Source organism: Oreochromis niloticus, linkage group LG22 (assembly GCF_001858045.2).
Source record: "Oreochromis niloticus isolate F11D_XX linkage group LG22, O_niloticus_UMD_NMBU, whole genome shotgun sequence".
Taxonomy (NCBI): domain Eukaryota; kingdom Metazoa; phylum Chordata; class Actinopteri; order Cichliformes; family Cichlidae; genus Oreochromis; species Oreochromis niloticus.
In genome coordinates, this window is record NC_031985.2 from 32563231 (window position 1) to 32586909 (window position 23679).

Sequence of the window (23679 nt, forward strand, 5' to 3'; positions counted from 1 at the left end):
CAGCCACAAACAGGAGATACATTAATGTCAACTAATTGGTTTGTGCTAGTTGACAAGACATTACTGTTTACACTCCGTTGGGGATGTAAAGCTTCACAGCTAAGAGCACTGAATAAAGTACATTAACCTTTATTTCTCTTTTTAGGGTCCCTGTTGCATCAAGTTCTTCAGATGAGCAACAGAATTATTAATTATAATTATTAGGTCTTTTTTTTTTTTTTTGCTCATACATGTGTATTAAAAAAGAGAAAATAAACAACTTTCTTCACCTACTGAGAAACCAAGACCAGCCAACAGTGCAATGGAAAGTGAGAAAAATGAGCTGCTGCACAAATGTTTCTGTGTGGGTTTGTTCTAGTAGAGTGCTAGTGTAATGCTGTCTTCTTGTTTTGAAATGTAAATTACATATTTTCTGTGGCATTCAAGTAAAAGTACTTCATCAGACCTATTTTGTTACATTACAGGAATGTAACTAATAGAAGGATTGATTTGATTTAATACTCTGGGAAAATATCTTTCAGTCTTCTTAAGTTATTATCAGACAACATGATGTGAGGTTGATGAGAAGCCTGATCTGGAAGAGGCATGACGACGGAAAATAGTCCCATATATCTATAACAATGATATATAAAAAACAGATGCTAGACAGAGAACCACAGATGTCTAGCACTCAGTAGCGACTCCTGGTTGTACAAAACGGCCAATTTTATGTTGGAATATAAGCATAATATAACTGCTGCACAGAGACACATTACAGATGAGCTACAGTTATTTGTAAAACAATCTGAGAGTTGTCCTGTGACAGACTGGCGACCTGTCCAGGATGTACCCCGCCTCTCGCCCTATGACAGCTGGGATAGGCTCCAGCGCCCCCCGCGACCCTGAAAAGGATAAGCGAATGAATGAATGAATGGATGAATGAATGAATGAATGGATGGATGGATGGATGGATGGATGGATGGGTGGGTGGGTGGATGGATGGATGGATCTGGGAGTGAATGCAGTCTGTTCGAGTCAGACCAAATTGTTTGGAGACAGGTTGCCTCCCACCAGGTGACCTGTACAACTGCTTTGCAACAACAGCCTCTATGGAGAAAACAAAGTCCCTGCAATCACTGGTCAACCACCAGGGAGGAAGAGGCCGTGCTGTTTTTACTCTAGTGTGACACACTTGGGTCCGTTGATCTTTGACTTCTGTAAACACCTGATGGCCTTATGTCTTAAGCTTGTTCCCAGTCCTTTATGTTGTGAATTATGGTTTCCATTACTGACCTTGTGACTGACAAGTCGCTACCACGTGAGCACGCAGGCTGCCTCGGCTTCTTAGATCTGCTCTTCATTTGTTGTCTGGGATTTCAAAAGATCGAGGTATTGACGAGGAAAACTCAACTCAAGGCTTCACATACGGATTACACTACTGATGTCACTGATGATGTTGCAGTAACGCCGTCTGTCTTTTACCGTCTTGAGTCTATAGCTGTGGTTTATGACAACAGTGGCTGTGGCAAATAAAATATGAGAATTTTAAAAAAGCTGAGCTGGAAGGGGCTGTGGCAGATAGATGGGTTAGGGACAAACATCTAGTCCAGGGGTCTCGAACTCCAGGCCTCGAGGGCCGGTGTCCTGCAGGTTTTAGATGCGTCCTTGATCCAACACAGCTGATTTAAATGGCTAAATCACCACCTCAACATGTCTTAAAGTTCTCCAGAGGCCTGGTAATGAAGTAACCATTTGATTCAGGTGTGTTGACCCAGGGTGAGATCTAAAACCTGCAGGACACCCTCGAGGCCTGGAGTTCAAGACCCCTGATCTAGTCTGTTGTGTGCTTTTTAAGAGTGAAGTTTTTTACTCATCTAATTAGAGAAAGTGTGTTAAGTTATTATCTGTAAGTCAGCTTGTCCACTTTTTCAATTCAACTCAATTTTAATTTATACAGCACCAAAAAACGACAGTCAACTCAAGGTGCTTTATACTGTAAGGTAGACCCAACAATAATACATACAGAGAAAAACCCAACAATCATATGACCCCCTATGAACAAGCAGTTTGGCAACAGTGGGAAGGAAAAACTCCCTTTTAACAGGAAGAAACCTCCAGCAGGTTATTGGCTGTTATAAATGTGAATACATGGAAAGTTTAACATTTTCATCTTGTGGGGACTTTAACTACATACGCAGCAGCACTCATCCACACTGAGTTCAGGTTGGGTATTTTTCATATTTACCGGGTTCTATGCTGCAGGGTTAAGACTTTGTATTAACTCAGAGTCACAGTGGATCAGTAAATATTGAGCAGGTGAGGATTCCTGTGCAACATTTTTCCTCCACACTTGTCTTTCTTCAGCACACACCTTAATCCCCCCACCACCATTTCACTCCCGAGATCATTTGCATATTGAGGCTGCCGATATATGTGAATGGACATGACTTAGCAGTCAGTACTGAAAGAGAGGAGAGAGGAAATTTAATTGAACTCTGGTTTCTTGCAGAGTCATTTTCATACAGACACTTTATGGTCTTCAGCAGAGCTCTGGGGGCGTCTTTGCTACAAAATGAACGGCTCTCGTTTTTTCTGAAACTAAAGACTTTCCTCACGTTTGAAACAATCTAATTTCAGGCAGAGAGGAAGTGCATCAGATTGATGGATGATTGTTAGGCTGATTACAATCAGAATTACAGGTTTGCTGCAAGTTAATGAAGCTTGGGGGCTAATAATACAGTGCTGATGTTTGATAAGAAACCTCATTTAAACTCAAAGACATGATGCTTAAGTCTGTTCTGGGTGGTCTCACTCCTGGGATGGTCAGCATACTGTGTGGGACAAAGATGAGATTAAAATATATACATTAAAAAAAACACCTTTAATAAAATATGTTTGAAGGGCTTGTTTTTAAATCCAGACACTGTTTCCATAAGGACTGCCTGTGTGCCACCTTAAAAAGAAATTCCCTCATTTGGAGTTCTGAAGATGTTGATGGCGAGCACTGGACAGTACGACGCATGAAATGTCCTGTAAAGGTTTTGATGAAATATTTAGTCAACGATGGCCAAAACGAGATGAGACCCAGGCGTGTCCGTCATTACTGTTTTAGCTCTCATCCTCCTCCCTTACAGCTTTCTAATTGGCCGACAACCAATTAGAAAGCTGTAAGCCACAGCAGGTCTGTGAAAACGGTTGTAATACGACTTCAGTAGTTCTGAGGGAACTTTGCTAACAGGAAACAGAAACTGATGCTGTGGCGTCTAAAGGACAGCCAAGTGTTTGGTTTGACCGATGAGGATAAAATCCATATTTTCTAAGATGTGCCGTGTTTCTCGCCCAGGCCAGTCTGAAGCACACAGAACTTTCACTTGCTTCTTAATGCTCCAGTTTTCTGCTTTTCATTTTCAGCTCTTCTTCTGAGCCCTGAAAGGCATCCACGGTGAATTAGTGGAATCTGCGCTCCAATACTAGGATACAAACCAAAACACGATTCTTTGCCTCCATAAACATGATGCAATCATTTATGAGTAAAACAACTGAAACAGTGTCAAATGTATTAACACTTTATAATACAGTCAGTGACTAAGGGTTTCATCCCACTTTAACCAAATTATATGCAGCGTAACTTATTTGAAATTACAGTGTAATTATATTTATCTGCAAATATTGAAAGGTAGATACTCTGGAATAAGGGCATAAAAAGTCAAGTTTTTAAAGGAAACAAAAAATTATACTCTAAGTAAATGTAACTAGTGCATGATTTCCTGATCATTTAACAGAAAAACTATTTTTCCCCATCTTACGCCACAAGTACACAAACCTGTCACACATATCAATATAATGAATATTAAATAACAATGTAGGAAAATAAAGATGTAAAGAAGCCAAAGTTAAGACACTCCATAATACAGCCTCTGTCCCAAAAAGTACTTAAAAATTACTTATGCACTGCTTGTATTTATTTACAGTACGATTGTTTTAAAAACCTGACCTGTTACCTTCTTATTCTAGTGTCTAAGTATTAGTAAATATAATTACATTGTCATTTCAAATACAATACACTGAAATTCTATTTAATTACATGGGGAATTACACTATTTTAAGCTAAATAAGTATTACTAGTTATTCAAATAATTAATTATTAAGGAAAAGATTTACATGTAATCAAATTACTTAAAGTCAGTAGGATACTTTTAATTGCTACCTTTGCTTTGTTATTTAGGTTGATTTTCAGGTCCAGCACATAGCAGAAAAGTTAAGATTTGCATTTGAAAGTGAGAGTGTGCTGCACCGTGTGTCGACCAGAAGCTCAAAGTGCACACTTTGATATCAACAACAGTATTTAAGAGAAAATATGTTTTTACCGATGCATGCAGGAGGACCCACCCAGAGCTACAGTTCATTTTTAAACTAGTTCCACATTGAGCCGATAGACGCTCACACGCAGAATCTATTAATAGTCCAACAAATAAATACATAGATAAACTCATCAGTACAGGGAGCATGAGTTTGTAACTGTTTGCATTGTATGCAGGAGAAAACATCACAGCACTAAAATAAAAAGAAGTCCATTAAAACACACCTACAAAACCTGCATCTTTACAGTCTACAACTTTATATGAATACAGACTCTTTCATGGTGTACAGTTTCAGTGTCAGGTGGTGGGAGAGCTTGTTATTAGCCTTCTTTTCAGACTCCGCTGGGACCTGTAGTAACCTGACAGGTTGCAGAAATTCAACTGTTACTGGAAAACAGTTTTCAAATGGACTCTATTAGCAGTGCTCTGGGTAACTCCCAGTGCATCAATGAGCATTAAAACACAGAAATGTACACTGTGGTGAGTGTCAGTGTAGCTGCTACTCAGTCACAGGCTATAAATATGCTGTGTATAACTCAAAGTGCGCAAACATCCTGCAAGCTATCACTGGTCAACAACACGGTGTTTGGCTGCTTGTTCCAGCATTAATTCAACATTAAAAATGATTATTACTCTCTAATATTTCTCTCTCTAATTGCAGTTTATGGATTTTGAAGAATGTAAATGTCAGAATTGAGCATCCACAAGAAGCTGTTATAGTAAAGGTCACCTCAGTGGGCACGATAAATGAAGATCAGCACAAATATTTAACGGCTTGGATAGACAAATGAAAATGATGCCCAAATGAACAATAGTCGTCTTCTTTTAACATTTATTTACAGCTATCATAAGTCACACACAATGGGCCTAATCTAAGAGACTCAAATCCATAATTCAGTGTACTGATACAGGCTGAGGTAAGTCCATACAGCAGTGGAAACAGTTTCAGTGTTCACTCTTGGCTAAACCCAGAATTTGGCACTGTAGTAATAATAACTAAAGAAAGCACTAGCATTGTTTTGCACGTCCTTGTTGAGTCTTGCGCTACCTTCCTGTGGCTTATCCAGCAGGCTGCTTCTAACCAGCCAGTTTATGAGGTGAGAAAATCAAAACCATTCTCAAGTTAAACTTTTGTTCAAGGTCACCTTCTTCTCATATAGCAGCCATGTCTCCTATGAATATGCTGAATGTGCAGGCCAGGAACAGCAGGCTTTGTGAGCAGACTGTGGCTGTGTGCAAGTAAACAGTGGATCTTGAAACCGCTGGCAATGCTCAGATATAAGTGTGCTCAGGTTTTCATATTATATTTTATCAGCCTTCTTTAATGCATCAGCCTTTGTTAAAATTGAGGCTGGTACAGAACAGGAAGTGTTGGTCCAAATATCCCCCAGTTGACCCCCATGGGCTAAAAAAGCAGGCTAACTTTGGTTCGCATGCACCCACTTAACAAACCAGCTTGATTTTTCGGACAATATGAAAACATGAGCACACTTACTCCCTCTTACCGTACAACTGACAACCAACACCACAGTATGTGTATTACAGAGCAATCCACAGTCTGACAAATCAGGGCTACATAAAATCAGATGCTGCTGCACAGCTAATAAGATGACTTCCTGTATTTGAGGTTAGCTAGCTTGCTTCCTCAGTGATCAACATTGTTAGCATGTGTTGCTGCTGGTTAACAGTGTGACTTGCTGTGTTGTCTTAACCAGGAAACATGAGCCGATTTACTTTGTCTGCCTTTGTTGTTGTGAAAGTCGGTGACTCTGCACTCAGAAAGGATGGAGAATAGGATTTTACCTGACATTACCCCGCGCAAATTTGCAGGTCAGATTGTGTGTTTTGTTTTTATTCACCCCAAGCACACATGTTGTGTTAACTATACAAATGCAGAAACATTTACCAAAATGATATTCATATGTCAATTCATTATAATGCTACTGTATTTACATATAACAGCAACAAAACGCCCGATCTCTTGGTCAGGTCTATGACCTTGAAGTCCTTAGGCCCCGGCCTGTGGTGGAGTGTCAAGGGCTCTGATGTGGACGCTGGGCAGAGTGAACCAGGCCAAAGGAAGCTCTCGTCCAGCGCTGTCGTCCTGGAATTTGATATTAAGGTAGAAATCCCCGGTGTAAAGGAAAAGCAGGGCACCCTCACATACAGTACTTTCGTTGGGTTTAACCTGGTGACAGAAAAGAGACACAGCAGTAAGAACTGTTAGTGGTCACCTCGCTGTCATTTCCTAATGCAGGTTCAGCTGAATGACTGGCTTTGATGATGAAGAGTTCTCGTTCAGCTGAGAACGACAGCCAGAATTAAGCAGTTCTGCACATTCATGAAAATGAGGAATTCAAGTATTCTTTCATGTGCTTTTAAAACTCTTTGTTCTGAGTCGTGTTCAACAGCCTGCAGCTTGTTTAACATCAGCAATGAGAAGCGATTATATACAAATACTGACTCTGAGGATCTCTTCAGAGCCAATAGAAATATTTTTACGATGACAGTAAAAGGACCATGCCGTCTTTTGAGGCGTTAGGGTTGTTTTGCTAAGAAAAGTAGAACCTTTAGACTTTCCAGTGTGTTTTCCTCCCCGTCTACTCAGCCACTCAGTTCTATTTAAAGTAACTGACAGTGACTTGTGCAATCGATCAAAACAAAAGTCACGTCTGTCTCTGCAGAGCTGTAAAGAGCTTCTATAATAACTTCAAATACTGCACATGAGTAAATTCTTTAAACTGTATTTACAGACCAACACCAACTTTTCTATAGTGTGTTATAAACCATTCATTAAATCTCTTTGGCGTGTAGTGCTCTCTAGTCCTGTGTAACATCTTTTTGGGGGTAACACTGTATTTATCTTCTCTTATCATCCTTTGAATGACCCTCAGATTAAATAACTATTTTCACTTTGGCTTTCAGCACAATTTTTTATTTGGATTGATTCGGTGTGAGTTGGCTCATTTACTAGATATCAGTGGTAGCGACTGTTGCATACAATCAATCTAAAACTAAGAAGACTAAACTATGCCTCTTTCCAGAAGTTATGACCTTAAAAAAAATGCAGTTACCTTAGTTAGGAGTTACTGAGCCCATTACAATATCAGCTTAAACTCCTGTGATGTGACTGTGTTACAATCGAGTACATGTGACCTCTGCTGCAGTGACCCTTCACCATTAAGAATAGATTTGTATTTGCATATCTCAGGTGTTTGCTGGGAAACAACATGAATATAGAACTGTGGTTCTGACTGACCGTATCAATGTAGAAGGTGTTGGAGCCGATGAAGGTGACTCCGTCCTCCAGATCGTAGTTCTGGACTCCATTCTGATAATCCTGATATGGCACCACGTTCAGAGCCAGGGGCCCCACTGAATTCTTGCTGCGATTGGTCAGTTTTACTTCCAGGCTCACAGCATCCCCCACTTTACAGTCGGCGATGACATCGCAGTCACATGGTTTCTTATTCACCAACACATCTTGAAACAAAAAAGAAAAAGAAGGAGGGAAAGGATCAGTATGGGCAGGACAAGAGAGAAAGAATAAACCACCACATTCAAATCTAGCAAGTGTTCATTGTAGTAATATAACAAGCACCCAACACACACACCACCCTGTCACAACCACAAAAGAAATAAATCCACACTGAGTGAGTTCAGTTCAATTCCTCTAAAGGTTGGCCACTGAGTCCTGATGTGTTCCCTATTTGGCTAAGGTGCAGGGGGAGACACAACGATTTGTTTTGAGCAATGAGCTCAGTGAACTGAGCGCCTACACGCTCCAGGCGGGCTGAGAAGAAGACCGACTTCAAACGTGGGAGTTCAGGGGCTCCCGAAAAGATCACCTGAGTAATGACTCCTCTGAGAGTAACAGCAGCGCGCACACACACACACACACACACACACACACACACACGTGAAAACCACTTGTCATATACTTTCTAGTGTCACGCCTGCGGCTGTGATAAACACTGAGTCACAGCGGCTCAGTCTGTGTGACAGGCAGATGAAAGAGCTGAGCTCACTGCTGCTGGTGCGCCGATCTGTTGTGTACAGTGAGGGGTGGTGGCAAGTGGGGAAGTATTAAGATAGGCAATCCAGCAGGAAGGTGGGGGGGGGACGAGGACGGGCGTGGGCAGCTGAGGCTGTGCTGTCACAGCCAGGCAGAGAGAGCCCCAGGGAGGCTGGAGCTACAGGAGGGTGACATTGAGACTCACGTCTGTATTAAAGAACACACTTCACTCAACACAGACTACCACACCAGCACACACTGAGGGGCTACGAGAGCTTTTCTTCTCCTTCTTTTTATTATTTGTGTTCAGCGTCTGTCTAGACTTCACAGGATGCACATAGAGAAGTTTCTGGATCTAAAAAGTAAAGCTAACTTTAACTGGCTCAAGCTTGCATTTTTTCTAGTGGCCAGCAGGGCGCAGCTCCTCTGGTAGCAACAAGAAGTCATTTTGTAGAAACAACATCGTCCTCCTCGGATCTACGACCTGAGTAGACACCTCTCCCTCTCTGGTTTAGTTCCAGCCCTTGCTCGTCATGTTTGGCCTCACTCGTCTTTGACATTTGGACTCAATATACGATTCCACGATCACAATGTGAAACTCTTGTTATTGTAATGTCTCTTAATTTTAAACGAATAGGATACATATTTAAAAATTGGCATGTTTTTGTTTCCTGGCTGAAATTTTCAATTGTAATTACAAAAATTTGGCAAAATAAAAAAAAAAAGAAAGCTGTAAGGGGGCAAGATTGTCATGTGTTGCAATGATTATATTGAAAAATGCTGAGCTACTGTGGTGATATTGGACCAGAAAAAGCTATGGTATAAACAAGCCACATAATTGTGCAATATCCTGCAAAGAAAAGTCTTTTTGAATGTAGTTAAAATGCAGAAATAACACAGAGCTGCAGGAAAACACCAAAAATAACACTGTTTAAAGTGGACGTCCAAGATCTCAATGCAATCAATGAAAACTCCCATCATTATTATTATTATTATTATTATTATTATTATTATTATTATTGTTTAATTTTAACAAAAGCCCTGAGAGTAAGGCTGGATTATGAAGATAATATCATCAACTGTCTTTGTTGCCATCAAATTTTGCCTACTTTTATTTTTTGCAACATTGTAGATTTTTCAGTTTTTACTAAATTTAGCTCGAGGCTCCATTCACATTTTTGGCACTTTTGTAGTCTTCAATAAAAAGAAGTTTGTTTTGTTTCGAGTAGTTGCTGTGGTTTATTCACAGCAGTAGATTTCTATAAAACAATCCAGGCATGAATAAGAGGAAAGCACTTATGAAGGGACAAGTTGAGAAAGTACTCAAATGTGAAGCTGATGGCTGGGCCAGACGATGCACAATGGAAACATCACTCGATTCGTTTTCATCAGGCTTCTTCTGGAAGAGCTGATGTAAGGTTGGGGTTCAAGAGATTTCTTTCTTTGGAAAAGAAAGTGTTGACTTCTTTAACAGCACAGTGATCCATTCCTGCTCTAAACCCGGGCCGTTTTGTGGCCGCTCAAGCAACTGAGCTCCATCTGCAATGTGTTCTGCGTGCATTTAACCCCAATTACATGCGCTGTCCCACCAAGATTAATTTGATAGCTATATGCATGTATAAATAATGCATTTCCCAGTAAGAGTCAAACTACTTTGCCTTTTCCAGTACACGAACTCACTTAGCAGAAACTGCAGCTCTGTGACCCGCTCATTGTCTCTATACAGGCCTCTTCCTGCAAATACTTATTACACTGTGTCAAAACTAAGTAGGTTTAGCCATGTGGACGTGCACATGATCAAGTTTTCCTACGCTGTATAGCAGAGATCTACTTGGATTGCTTGCTGTTATTCAAACACTGTAATCATCTCACGCTGTTGTGAAGAGCATATGGAAAATTACGGACTTTGGCTCTTACTGGAAGACCTCTGCTGATGTGCGTGCACACACCCATCCATACACACACGCACAAAACATAACCCTTTCATAGACAGAAGTGCTCAGCCTATAGTGACACCTTTGCAAGTAGTTATATTTAGTTTGTTCAAAGTCTTGTTGCTAGGAGATGTGCAAATTATAGGTAGCCTACATTGACTCTAAAACTGGAAACAAATTCTTTCACATTAAAAGCGAACAAAAGAGGATGGTTCGTCTGTAATGAGCTGATGAACTCCCACACACCCACAGCCTGAACACTTGCTGCAGTTTCTCTACTCTGCCATCCTCGATTGCATATCAGCACAGAGGCAATCTTCTGACTTAGATAACCAACGCAGAAAAACAACAAGTGGGAAGAAAAAAACGGCCACTGCAAAGAGGAAAATTCCACAAGAGTTAGAAATAGATGCAATTACCTATGATTATATAAAAAGGATTTCATTAAATTGGTAAATTAGCACATATGAGAAAAGATACTGTTCATCAAGTAAAAGCCGGCCAAGACGGGAGAGATCAAGGTCTCTGACTGGCTATGGCTCACTCGGCGTATCTGCAAACGTCTACGAGTCCCTCCAGCTTTTGAAAAGCATCTGCCGTGTTCTTCTTCTTCTTGTGCAGAACTGAGTAACCACAGTGTGCAGTTTATCTCCAAAGCCTTCTGTTAAATTCTGCGTCGAGGTTTTATGAAGGCTGAATAAGCATGAGTTTCATCTCACAGGTTTTAAATGGGAAATAATTAATCCAGAACAAGTTAAGGAGAACACGTTTGTAATGAAAATCTGATTAAAGTTGAGATTTTGTTGTGTATCTACACAGTCATTCAATCAAATCTATATGCACAGCTTCACATTTTCCAGACAAAGTCTACGCCAAGTACACTTTAAGTGATACCTTTTGTTATCACTAAGATTTATGATTGTGTCTGAAATTATTTACCAAAGCTTAAGAGGAGATGTGATTTGTTGATTCGTGTAGTCTTAGCTCTACACTGCAGCTTCTTCAGCTAATGTTAGCTTAAGGTCTCATCTCTGATATTTCAAAGGGAGAAACTTAAAACACTGATTTAATATGAAACCCAAAGTTTACAAGTTTCGGACAACTTTCAATAACTGCTATTTTTAACCCTTTAAAACTGCTTGTTCCCTATAAGCTTAGCCTGTTAAGCAGAAAAATGTTCAATATTGTCTCTTTAAATAGTAAGGTCCTGCTTGTGCTTCCTTAAAATCCTGTTTTTGTTAGTAATAAAACTTGAATTAAAATGATCTGTGCTGGAAAGCGATAAACCAAACTATTGCTTAGCTCTCAGATCCTAGAAAAAATGTGTAATAAATATCCTCATCTGAACTTTACGTCAGACCAGGCAGGAGGACGAGGGTTGGGTAGCAGAAAAGAAAATGAGGTGGTAAATGAGCCATAGAGCAGTTTGGCCAGCTGAGGGAATTACGCAAGAAAAAAGACGCCACAAAACACAGATTAGGTAAAAGTCAGCATGAAGGAGGATTAAATATCCAAATGCTGCTCCAACAAGTGCTGCAGGAGCAACAGGTGCATCACGGGGAATGTGCGTGTTTTCTAAGAACTGACTTGGGAGAGCACTCAGCTCATTTTTAATGTATTGATTTGTTGGGTTGTGACAGGTTCATTAATAAACCCCAAGGAACGAGAGAAATTGATCTGTTTATTAATTTGGTGCCTGTGCTAACTTGCAGCTTGTTACATAATATGTGTAACGCACTCACACACACTTCTGCCCAGATGCTGCTGGAGTTGGCAGAAGTGAAGCGCTGCAGCAGGCGTCGCCACAGCAACCAGGAGGGAAACAGAGAGAGAGAGACGACACTTTCTCCTGCGCGAGTATGAAAGCCACCGATCAAAACACAACTCGGATTAAACAAGCCTCTCCGCCCCGCGCAGTGTCTCTGTCACCCTTGAAGTAGGAGCGCAGGTGAAGATAAGGATGACGACCGACACCGGGTGATTTGCCAGTGTTTACTAGACTATAACGTGCGTCACCGCAGGTGTCAATACAGCTCATTAAGATTCACCCTCAAATACTGTGCAGCAACAGAGAGAAGAGGATGAGTTAGAGCCGAACAAATACAGATGTCACGTTCATCACACTTCCGTGTAGGAAATGCTCATTAAACATGGAGAGTTAACACCGCAGAAAACTGATTACATCAGCTATATGCCGACATTGTGTGTGCGCGCGTTTGTGGTGCAAGAAAAGCAATGGTGTCAAGAGAAGAGGCTTACAGTAATGTTAGTAATTATTAAAGCTAACTCCATATCTGAATAATAAATGGTATACTACAAATCAATCCAGAAATGCTCAACAGTGATTTCTCTGACCTGCTCAAGACCAAAAGAACTCGTGTAAAGTAAAACCAGGCTTACTGGTGAGGCTTACTACACCGACAGTGATTTATCCCGCAGGATGAACATTAACAAAGAGTTGTGCTCTGGCCCAGATGACCAGGTCAGCAGAGTTTAACAGCTCATCCTGGCCAGCGGCCGCTAGCAAGGCAGGGTCATTGATGAATGCTCCAACGGAGGCGGAGGATGTGCTTTGAAAGGTTGAGGTGTGCTGCAGTAAGTCTAAAAATAACTCACCAGCCTGTGATATTCCCCAAAGCCATCTGCCCCTTTTAGAATTATCCCCATAACAACGGCTCATTTGATATCTCTCGTCTTTCCATCAAATATTCCATCTGCTCCAACGAAAAGATGATAGGAACCCGCTTACTTCAGGTGACATAAAACGCTTCCACGTTAATCATTTTGGAGCAGGAGGCCAGTGCATCTACAAGTCTGCTGATTTCGGGCCGGCCTGTAGCAACATATGCAGTCTAATAGGTAATAAGTTTGCGAAGACAAATTTACTCGGCTATGAATTTGCTCTCATTGCAACATGTTTCTAAAAGGTCTGAGTAATCGCTGTCCATCTGTCCCCTCTCCTCAAAATCCAACACTGTATGTAATTATTAACAGTTAGCAGAAGCATATTTAACAAGCTTCACCCTAAACAAGCAGACTTGCTCAACTCAGCAGCAGCAGCCTGTAGCAGAAAGATTGGGGGTTATGTTGCAGCAACAGTTTATGAGCTTGATAGAAAAATATTGGCTCGTCTCCACTCGGGACACCTTACCGAGGGCTGCTTCCAGCCTGTACGCACTCATCGCTGAGCACCACGACCACGGCAGCAGCAGCATTACTCATCCAAAGCGTTCGCTTTAATTCCCGACTGGTGGCTACGTGACTTATGTTTACCAAAATAATACTTCTCTCCCTTTTCGCCCTTGATTCAATTGCTGTGTTTTCCTCTTCAACAATATTGCTGTACTCTGCTGGCTCACTGTGTGCATAGCAGCACCCAAGGTTGCCATTGTTTAGCATCCTTATTCTTCACTTTCAGCTGCACTCAAAAGGGGGATGCACAGGTTAAGATGCTCATTCAAACCTTTTGAGACATTTAACAATTCCACTTATTGCTACACGTCAGAATACGAGTGGAAATAAGAGCGTGCTCTTTAGTGCTTCATAAAAGTATCACATTAGATGTGAGAGGCTCTCTTGTATAAGAGAGAATACAGAAATGGCATGAATGAATACAAAAACAAAACTAGGCCAACAATGCGACTAGACTGGCTCTTGGCTCTTCAAATGTTGTTTCATTTCAGCCAAATCTGCACAAGCCTGCAGTGTCAACACAAGGCAGATGTCACCCAAAGTCCTCACAATGTAAAGACCACATCCAAACAGCACCATCGACTAACATGCTCCCAACCAGTGATTCTAACATGTCAAAAATGCATAAATAAAGTGGTAAACTTCAATATTTTCATTCTGTTTGTTTTCCATTTGCCTTCCTGCCTGTATTAAAATAACCAACGCACAATATAGCGCAGCCTGCCTTAAGCACATGGTTCACACTTTACCAGATACTTGGATTTTTTCCTCAACAATTTTGTTTCCACTAAACTGTGAGTGTGATAAGAGAAAATAACGCTTTAGCTCTAGTATCTTTGCTATACAGCAGCGTCTCGAAATAAAACAGATCAATAGTGTGGGAGAGCAATAGTGAGATGGCTGTGTGCCATTACACTTTAGTGGCCCCATACTGGGATGATAGTTTTGGCTTGAGCTTTTTGTAAAAAGTTCTTGACTTCCTGCCAGACCTAACTGCGGATAAAGCAGAATGATGAAACAACCCACAGCCCCCTTTTGTGACCTCCACAGCGCATCCAGACACTGAGGAAAACTGAAATTGGAACTGGACAGCTGTGGGATTCCTCAGAGGATTCTCTGGCAGTTTATAGAGGGAGTTAATAAACTGTAACAAGAGTGTGTGGGTATAAGTTTAGCTAAACACTATTCTGAAAGTCCACAGTATACATATACCACCAACAGGTGAAGTAAATAACACTGTTTATTCCTTCACCGTGGCACCTGTATATATATTAGGGAGGAAGTGAAAGTTGACGTGTTATAAGCTGGAAAAATGGGCCAAGTTTAAGGATTTGAGTGAGTTTGACAAAGGACAGATTATCCCGGTCTGCAGTGGTCAGCATCTATCGAAGGTAGTCCAAGAAAGGTCCAAGTGATAGAAACGTGGCAGAACACACAGAGCATCAGAGTTTATTGAGCATGGCTGCATAGACACAGACAGTCAGGGTGTCCATGCCGACCCCTGTCCACTGCTGAAAGCACCAACAATGGGCATGTGAACATCAGAACTGGCCCACAGAGCAAAGGAAGAAAGAAAGCAAACTATGGAATGAAGGCAAACCAGTGGCAGTGTGATGCTCTGGGCAATGTTCTGCTGGGAAACCTTGGGTCCTGCCATCCATGTGGATGTTACTTTGACACGTACCATCTACCTAAGCATTATGTCACACCATGTACAGCCTTTCATTGGAACAGTGTTCCCTGATGGCTGTGGCCTATTCAGCAGGATAATGCGCCCCGCCACAAAGCAACAATGGTTCAGGAATGGTTTGAGGAGCTAAACAATGACTTTGCATTGATTTGACCTCCAAATTCCCCAGAACTCAATCCAATCGAGCATCTGTGGGATGTGCTGGTCAAATAAGGCCGATTCACGGAGACCCCACCGCACAACAGGACTCAAAGGATCTGGTGCTAACATCTTTGTGTTTGTGTGTTCCAAACAGATCACTGTCACTGCTAACAGGCTGATTGCCAAGCATCCACTAAAGTATAGAAACAATATCTGTTTTTCCCCCAAAAATGTAACTGTAAAAAGGAAATATACACTATATTGTGACGTTGTGATAATTTTGTCATTAATCCTTTACACTTGACCTTTAATAATATTCTCAGACCCATGATGGATGTTTAGGAAACTTGGTATAATTTGCTCAGCCGTACAGAATCGGGTGTTATGCAAATACTTTAATGTAGGCGACAGCTCTGAGGCTCAGATCACAATCAGCTACAGAGATTTGAGTAAGCTTACATTTTTCTCACTGCACACAAACTGACTTCAGTTCTAGCTGATCATACACACTTCATGCAGTTTCCTCTGGAGCCACAAACATCTTTATATGAATTCCATATATACTATAATACTCTGTAAGGCCTCAAACGGCATTTGTAATTTTGAGGAAAATAAATAAAAGTCCAAAATTGGTTTAAGAGAAATTCAGCTTTCACATGTTTATGCCAGCCCCTTGATCGACTATGGAAAATATTTTTAAATGTGCAGGTTTTTATGTCAATTTATGTACCCATGTAGCAGCATTTAGATGGGATCCAAACAACTTATAATTCTCTTAAATGCCTGGTTGAAATGATGCAGCCCATTAGCTCTGCAGGGGTGGATTCTTTTTTAACTGCTGGGTTTTTTCCAGTACAGATGCTTGTATATAATTTTTCCAGTTGTGGTTTTATCATATGCTGAGAATTGGTTATGAAAATGCTTGTGTAGTCTGGAGTTTTAAGAGCTGTTTTTGCTGAATGTGAGTTTCAACATTTAAGTTTTCTGCTTTTTTTTCCTGCTTTAGCAAATAAACGCACTCTGTCTAAATCCCAATAGAGCCTATAAGTTGAGGATATAGTAAACTGCTTATTTGTACATTTTTTGTCAACTACCCGTTCAACAACCTCATTGTCAAAGACCCCAAATCACATCAGCAACGCAACACATTATTGTTAATTCACCCTTCATATTTATAGTAGACATACCAGGCTGGGGGCAATTATTAGCTGCCCCAACAGCAATACTGGTCTAACATGTGTACAAAGGAAGCAGCACTCCTACTACAACATCATCTTTTCAGCACCTAAGAGATAAAATCTGGGCAAAAAAAATTACTTTGTTTACACTATGAAGAATTATTAATCAAATACATACGTTACTATTTTATTTTCCAGAGGAAATTAAGGTTCAACTTTAAGACAAATGATTTTTCCTGCTCTGAGTTATATAGAAATAAACCATTCCTGTGCTTCTGGAGTAATTAAAACACATGCAGTGTGCTAAAGAGAACACTATCATGAACAATAGCTTATTCTTAAACTGAGGAAAAACTGACTGATATGTATCCATCCATCTTTTTCTGTGTATCCAATTCAGGGTCATGGAGCTGCCAGAGCCTATTCCAGCAGCCATAGTGCGAAAGGCAGGTACACACTGGACAGAATCACCACTTCAAAACCACCAGTTAACCCAACCCCACTCACTGCATATCTCAGGACTGTGAAGGGGAAGCCGGGGAAGCCAGAAAACCCAGAGACAACCTACACAGACACTGGAAGAATATGCAATCTTCCCACAGATTCAAAACCAGGACCAACCGAGAGAGGCAATATGGAGACAACCTAAATCCACAAGAGTTTTCCAAGAAGCTTGAAACAATCCTATATGCCAGGTACACTGAAGAAAACCCAAGTCAACATCACTGTGACACTAGAACAAGTGTCAGAAACCACTGGAGTCATTAAAAGTCATCCCCAAAGGAGTATGATTGCTAAAGTTAGCAGTAACCTATTAAATAGTTGTGACAACATTTTTAGTATGAACCACAGCCGCTGCACCTGAGCAGCGAAGGAGAACAGCCTCCAGGCCTACACTGAAACTATCTGGCTGTACACATTTTTATCTAGCCTTCTGCAGCTTTAACTTTGAGGACTTATTGTGCTACTGCGTGCTATTACTTTTTGAACTCTTATTCCTCCCCTCTGCATATCTTCCCAGCAAGCATCAGTACACACTAGCAGGATCTGAGCTTTGGGCTTTGGCTTCCTTTCCCGTCTTCTTCCCCTCTCACATATCCACCTGTAACCAAACAGCAATAAAACTGCCATGATCCAATTTTTCAATTTTCCAGGAAGTAATTTAGTGGCACTTGGCCTCAATTAGGCAAAAAAAAACACTTGATTGCAGACTACATTTGGGACTGATATCAGAAAACTCTGAATTAATTAAGGCCAATCAAGTTAACAGCTCAGAGATGCACTCGCCTGATTGAGACAACACTTTTGTGATTGCAATACATACAAAACGACACCGGTCATGATAAATGATCTCGAGGCGTCTTTGACCATTCTGCGTTACTCATATTATTAGAAGAAATGGAATGTTGCAGAGGAAAAGTGTGATTTCATGTAAATTCATATTCCATGTGTCCATTGTGGCTTGGAGCACAATCAGGAGTACGCCTGAAGATACTGGTCCATGTCTGAGGTGAGCTGGACAGAAGATAAGTGTTGAACAGACCCTTGCACTTAGAGTTTAAAGGCAAATCTCTGTTAATCACATATAGACAAGAAGTAATTGGGGCCATCTTCCCCCAGCAGACATCGATAGCTTGAGTGTGAAACAGGAAAAAGCAGCTGCTGCAATAAATCTGAAAATCCAGAACACTCATTTTAACACAACCAGAACAGCCTTTCTCACTATCAGTGACATTACAGCACGACGATTATAAATTTACCAAATGACTTTCAATCATGAACTTTTATTCATAAAAAAAAATCCTAATGTTTCCTGTTCTCAGGCGATTTCCAAAAACAAAAAAATTCTCATTATCTGCTTTAAAACAAATTACTCTGACATCTATAAGATCCAACAGCTTAGATGCAGAGAAACACACAAAAAATTCAATTACAAAGTCCTGCTCTTATTCATTCTGCCCACTGTCACAATCCATAAAGTGACTCATCTGTGTACTGTCAATAAAGAGACCATGGAGATTGGTTGTCGATTTGCTGACTTAGATGACTGATTTGTTGTTTTGGGGGTTGGGTAGATGGTCATCCCTGTGGATTATAAACAAAACATCCACGTTCTCTTCATGCACAGAGTAGTTTTACAAGTGTTAAATCAGAGGCTACAGTTAGCAGCTGCTTGGCTTTGCATAAACACTTGTAATAGTAGGAAACAGCCAGGCCTTCTTCCCCAACATCAGTGTCAGACCTCACAAATGCATCTCTGGTTAAAACCTCACATAAACACACTCCTGAAGCTTGTAGAAAGCTTTTCCAGGAGAGGTGAAGCTGCTATAGCTGCTAAGAGTTGGCTTTGGATGGATTAAGAATAGGACGTCACTCAAGTTCATATGCATGTGAAGGCAGAGGAGCGAATACTGTTGGCAACATATTGCAGCTTTTAGTTGTTGTCAACTCTGGTTTCTGGCTTCTCCTTGACTGTATTATTGTAACTGGATGCTATCTTGCTCAGTGTTGTAAGAACAGATATCCCTGGGGTGTGTGGAGGCTCATTTGGGTTGATAAATATCACAACTGGCCTGACAAGCACTCTTCAGGCAGTGCTATAACACACAATGATGATATAGTGAAGCTAATTAAAGGGATAGAATATTTAACTAACCTAAAAAAAAGTATATGATAATTTGATAACTGCAACCAATGCAAGCATAGTAGCATCACAGATTTGGAAAAAAAAAGGTACACTGAGTGCTTTGGCCATGTATTAACAACTCAGCGATGTCTGCAAACACAGACGAGAACAACAGCAAACTAAAACATGGTAAATGTGAGAACTGTATTGCATGACAATGAGGTTCATAGTCTCTGCACCATCAAATATTTGCTAACTGGGATGGTGTGGCATATGTAATTGCAGGGGACGTTCAGCACCATAAAGTATCTGCCTATTCTTCCACAAGCATAATCTCCAAAACTGGAAAACCAAACAAGGCTGCTGTACAATCGCTCGCTGTGCCAATTCTACCCTGAGCACTGGAACAACAACATCAACAGGAGGTGGAGGTGTTTGTTTGAGGAGGACAGATTCAGAGCTGGGGAGTGGGAGAAGGCGGAGGCAACAACTGTTTTGACTCATCTCCAGACAAATCAAAGTCATTAGTGAGCCTCCCCTGAGAGATTCGCTGCGTTCAGATCTAAACATGGCTCGTGTCATATGCCGCTCTGCACTCTTACTCTCATTTTCTTGGCTCATTACTCTACTGTGCCTCTCCTCTTAATATGTTCCAACCCTAATTATGCAAATGAATCCACTTTTTCTTCTTGGAGATACCTTCGGGCACCGTGGTGGAATTCCTGTCCGCCAACCTTACAGCCAATTAAAACCAGCTCAGAAAAGAAACCAGCACCGGTGTTTTGTCGACATCCACGCTGATCTTCGTTTAATAAGGTGAAAACCCCAATGACACGAAGAGCTTTCATGAGAATGACCTTGGAAATAAGGATATCCCTTGAAACCATGTAAGATTCTAATTTTACGGACTTGCACTGTAAGGAATAAAAAGGATCTTTGTTAAAAACTAAGGTTTAACAGAAATTCTCTGGACATTTAGTACAGATTACACTAGAAAGTTACAATGAAAATAAAACATCCTTCAAGCTGCTTCAAGATGACAGACAAGGTTTAAAAAGAAGGCAGGGGAAGCACCTCTGTTTCCCATAGCGCCTCGCTTTGTTTTTCAAGCTTGCCATCATGTGGGAGGTTGAAAGTGGTAAAAATTGCTCCTGATGACGCAGCTGCAGCAGTGACTGAAGAGGATTTCCCAGGCAAGAACCAAAGGGCTGACAGTAAAGGGAATGTTGTTTTCTTATGTATTTATTTAAAAAAAAAAAAAGGAGGGGGGGGGGGGGGGGGGGCATGCACAAAAACATCCCTGCCTGTTCACCCACACACAATCTGCTGCTGCATGATGTCCCTCTCTTGCTGCTTTTTTGTTTCTTGAGCAGATAATGTTCCAAACAGAAACACTGTGGGGTACAGTACTTTCATGTAGCAATTATGTCATGGACAAATTAAACCCGAGGGTACATGCAATCCATTTAAGAAACTACCAAAGAAAGAAAACATCAACTTTGTACAGGAGATGCGTCTTCCTGTGGATGTACAGAAACACACACACAAAACTATCCTTACTACTTCACCTTGTCACAGTTTACTGTACATCATATTCCAATATATCATGGCCCTGTTAAGTTTACTGTGTTACATTTTAACAGTTAAATAAAATTTGAGATTATACACTACAAAACTCTCAAATCCAAAAAAAATCAGTGTTATTGCTCAGACCTGTGCGCAAGTAGCAACGATGCGACCTTAACCAGAAACCTGTTGTACGTCTCTTCTGAGATGCTTAACCTGACTCCAGTCTTACCCTGTTATCTCTGCCACTATCACAGGGACAAGAGGTGTGCAAGAACCAAGTGCAAATCATCTGCATCATTGCTCAGTTTCTGACTTTCCATTTCATTTATTGTCATTAGTGTTAACTTAAGATTGGTCAGTGCTGCCATGTTTAAGATGTTTAAGATGGACTAAGCAGGACTCTACATAAATGTTTAAACTGGATTGATTAACTTTATCTCATCGAGATGACCTAGTCTTGTATTTCCTGTGGACTGTCTGCTGTAAAAATGCTGGTATGACCTGACGTTCAGGTGTCTCAGTAAAAATAACTGAAAAGCAAAATTAAGTCTTCTCATTCACATAAATGAAGCACACTCATCAAAGGCAAAGAAACCAAGGGGTGACATGCATGGCTTTCTGGGTGAATTATCAGTGTGAAGAAGGAATTCTGAGGTAATGAGCTGTCAGTACCTCGCTGGGGGGCAAATCACTATAGACAGCAGAGCTACCTCCAAGGTTATTATTTCCTCCACAGAATGTGTGGCAATCAATGTCTTAGAAAAGTTAGTTCAGTCACCTGCAGGGACATCAATGATTCAACAAGGACCGATACAGTAAAACTGCAAATCTTCTCATTCAAACCTGGCACTACCATCCACATTATAAACAAACTCCAACCTGCAGAGATTCTTATTTTCTAATCAAAACAGCCTTAAACATGGAAAAGTACTGGGTTTAAAGTTTGAGTTTGGCCAAAGCCCTTGTCTCTGTTGAGATCTGTTAGTGATGCTTCATTGCAGGTCTTGTAATGACTGCACTGTATTCCAACACATTTTAATTACCACCCTTCTCAGCACAGTGGAGATGAATGCACTTAATTTCAGATGTGAGACTGCGAGCCAGCATGCAAACAATGCTTATCAACATCATGTGTGACTAAAGCTGAAGAGGATGTAGATCGTATAATAGAGGACTGTTACTTTTATCACTGCATGACTTCAGACTATGGGAAGTGCATAATTTTTGAGGAATTTTAAAATGATTGCATGTGTACTTTTCTAGGAAGTTATTGTCAACATGCATCCACAGCACTAGAAAATAAAATAAAAAAATAAGAGATTGATGTGTCTGACATTAAACCTGTTAGATACAGAACTCGTTTGATTTCCATTCTGTTGAAGGAAGAAATATAAATGTAAAAAAAAAAGCACAATCATGGAATATTAAGACTAGAAAGTAGTCCTCTTCCATCACTGGTAAAGCCTCCTTCATGCCTTCATGCCCACCTTGAGACTGGTTAGTGACAGCCTGGTAACCACTGGTCAGTAGATAAACGTTTGCATTCTGTATGTGGTTGCAGGAGGTTGGTTGCAGGTACTAGTTTGAAATTGGTCACAATGAGGCGGTGATCAAAACGATAGGAAATACGATTTTGGAGCAGCACATTTTCACTTTGTGACAGACACCTCCGTCACCAACCGGTTGATCTTAACTATGTCACTAATCAATATGTTTCAACTCTAGCTGCTTTATTTTGGAAAGGATTTACATACTCTGTTGCACAGTGGAACGGCGATGTCTAATTATTGGATTGGTTGAAGCTTGCTTATACATTTGTGTGTCTGTTTCTAGCATTAATTTTTTTTTTTTTTTTTTTTTTTTTTAATGTTTATTTTAAGGCATTATAAAGGGTCCAAAAAGGTCAATCAATAAGAAGCACTTTTTCAGCCATACATAAATGCAACTGGTATTTTTCATAGATTATATATGAGCAGTAGGCATACCAGGCTAACTAGCATGGCTAGCAAGGTGCATCTAAAATTCTCTGTAATATTAAATTGAACTCAAATTTTGACTCCTGAAAAAAAAATGAGAAAAGAAAACATCTTATGGGAAAAAATGATCAGCTTACTTCTCAGGTTCCCACCTGTTATTCATACTAAAGCAGCTCTTATATATAATTTAAGCCGTAATACAATAAAAATGAGTTACCTGGACAAAAAAAAAAAAACCCAAAACAAACAAAGTTTGGTAGTTTTTATGAAAGAAATGTGTTATAGAGATCACATTTTCTTTTTCTGCCAGCTGGTAGAAAAAAAATGTAAAAATGTAATCAACTTACATTTTTAAATTGCACTACAGAAGAAAATTACAACAGGGAAAATGCTTAAAAAAATAAACTAAACTAAAATAAAAGAACATGCAGAGCTAGTTAATAAAAGATGGTATTGTGACCAATATACATTTCTAATTAGTTTACACACTGCATGCACACAAAGTTGGAAACTAGCCATGGAGAATATATTTTTTGTATCTCTTGTTCAAACCAACGAAACAAGTACTATGATCATCATCATCGGCATGTAATGATTAACCAGTTGAGTAAAGTTTACTCCAACAATCTAAAGACGGTCGAGCAGAATTAGCCAACACCAAGTTAAACCTCACTGGACAGCATTACATCACTAAACCAACCTCCACCAATCAACTTCCTAAAGCAGGTACCCGAATGCAGTTGCTCCATCAGTCTAGACTACCCCTCTTCTCCCAGATCACTGTCAGCATGCGAAACTATCCATCCTCCAAACTCTTCCACTGACTGCACTCCATCTCCATCTCACCCTCTGTCACTTCTCAACTCCATCATTCCCCCTCATTAAGTGATGTGGGACGTGCTCGCCGTATCCATCTCCACAAGTCAAAGTTGATTCCTTCTTCCCACTCTTTCACATTAATTTGTATCCTCCACCTTGCAGCCCCTTCCTCCCTCATCCTCTCCCTCTCAGCATTTCC

The 23679-nt window shown here is 40.5% G+C and overlaps 1 protein-coding gene across 2 annotated transcripts in view; it reads right to left on the minus strand.

Annotated features, from left to right (window-relative positions):
• Nucleotides 1-4463: 4463 nt before the first annotated feature.
• The window catches only part of trappc9 (trafficking protein particle complex subunit 9), a 224892-nt gene continuing 205676 nt past the window's right edge, over nucleotides 4464-23679 (minus strand). For both annotated transcript variants that reach the window (XM_025902130.1, XM_025902129.1), the window contains 2 exons: nucleotides 7600-7823; nucleotides 4464-6528 (listed from right to left, as the gene is read on the minus strand). In XM_025902130.1, the coding sequence (XP_025757915.1) occupies nucleotides 6349-6528; nucleotides 7600-7823 (404 nt within the window). In that variant the 3' untranslated portion in view covers nucleotides 4464-6348. The remainder of the gene's footprint in view (nucleotides 6529-7599; nucleotides 7824-23679) is intronic.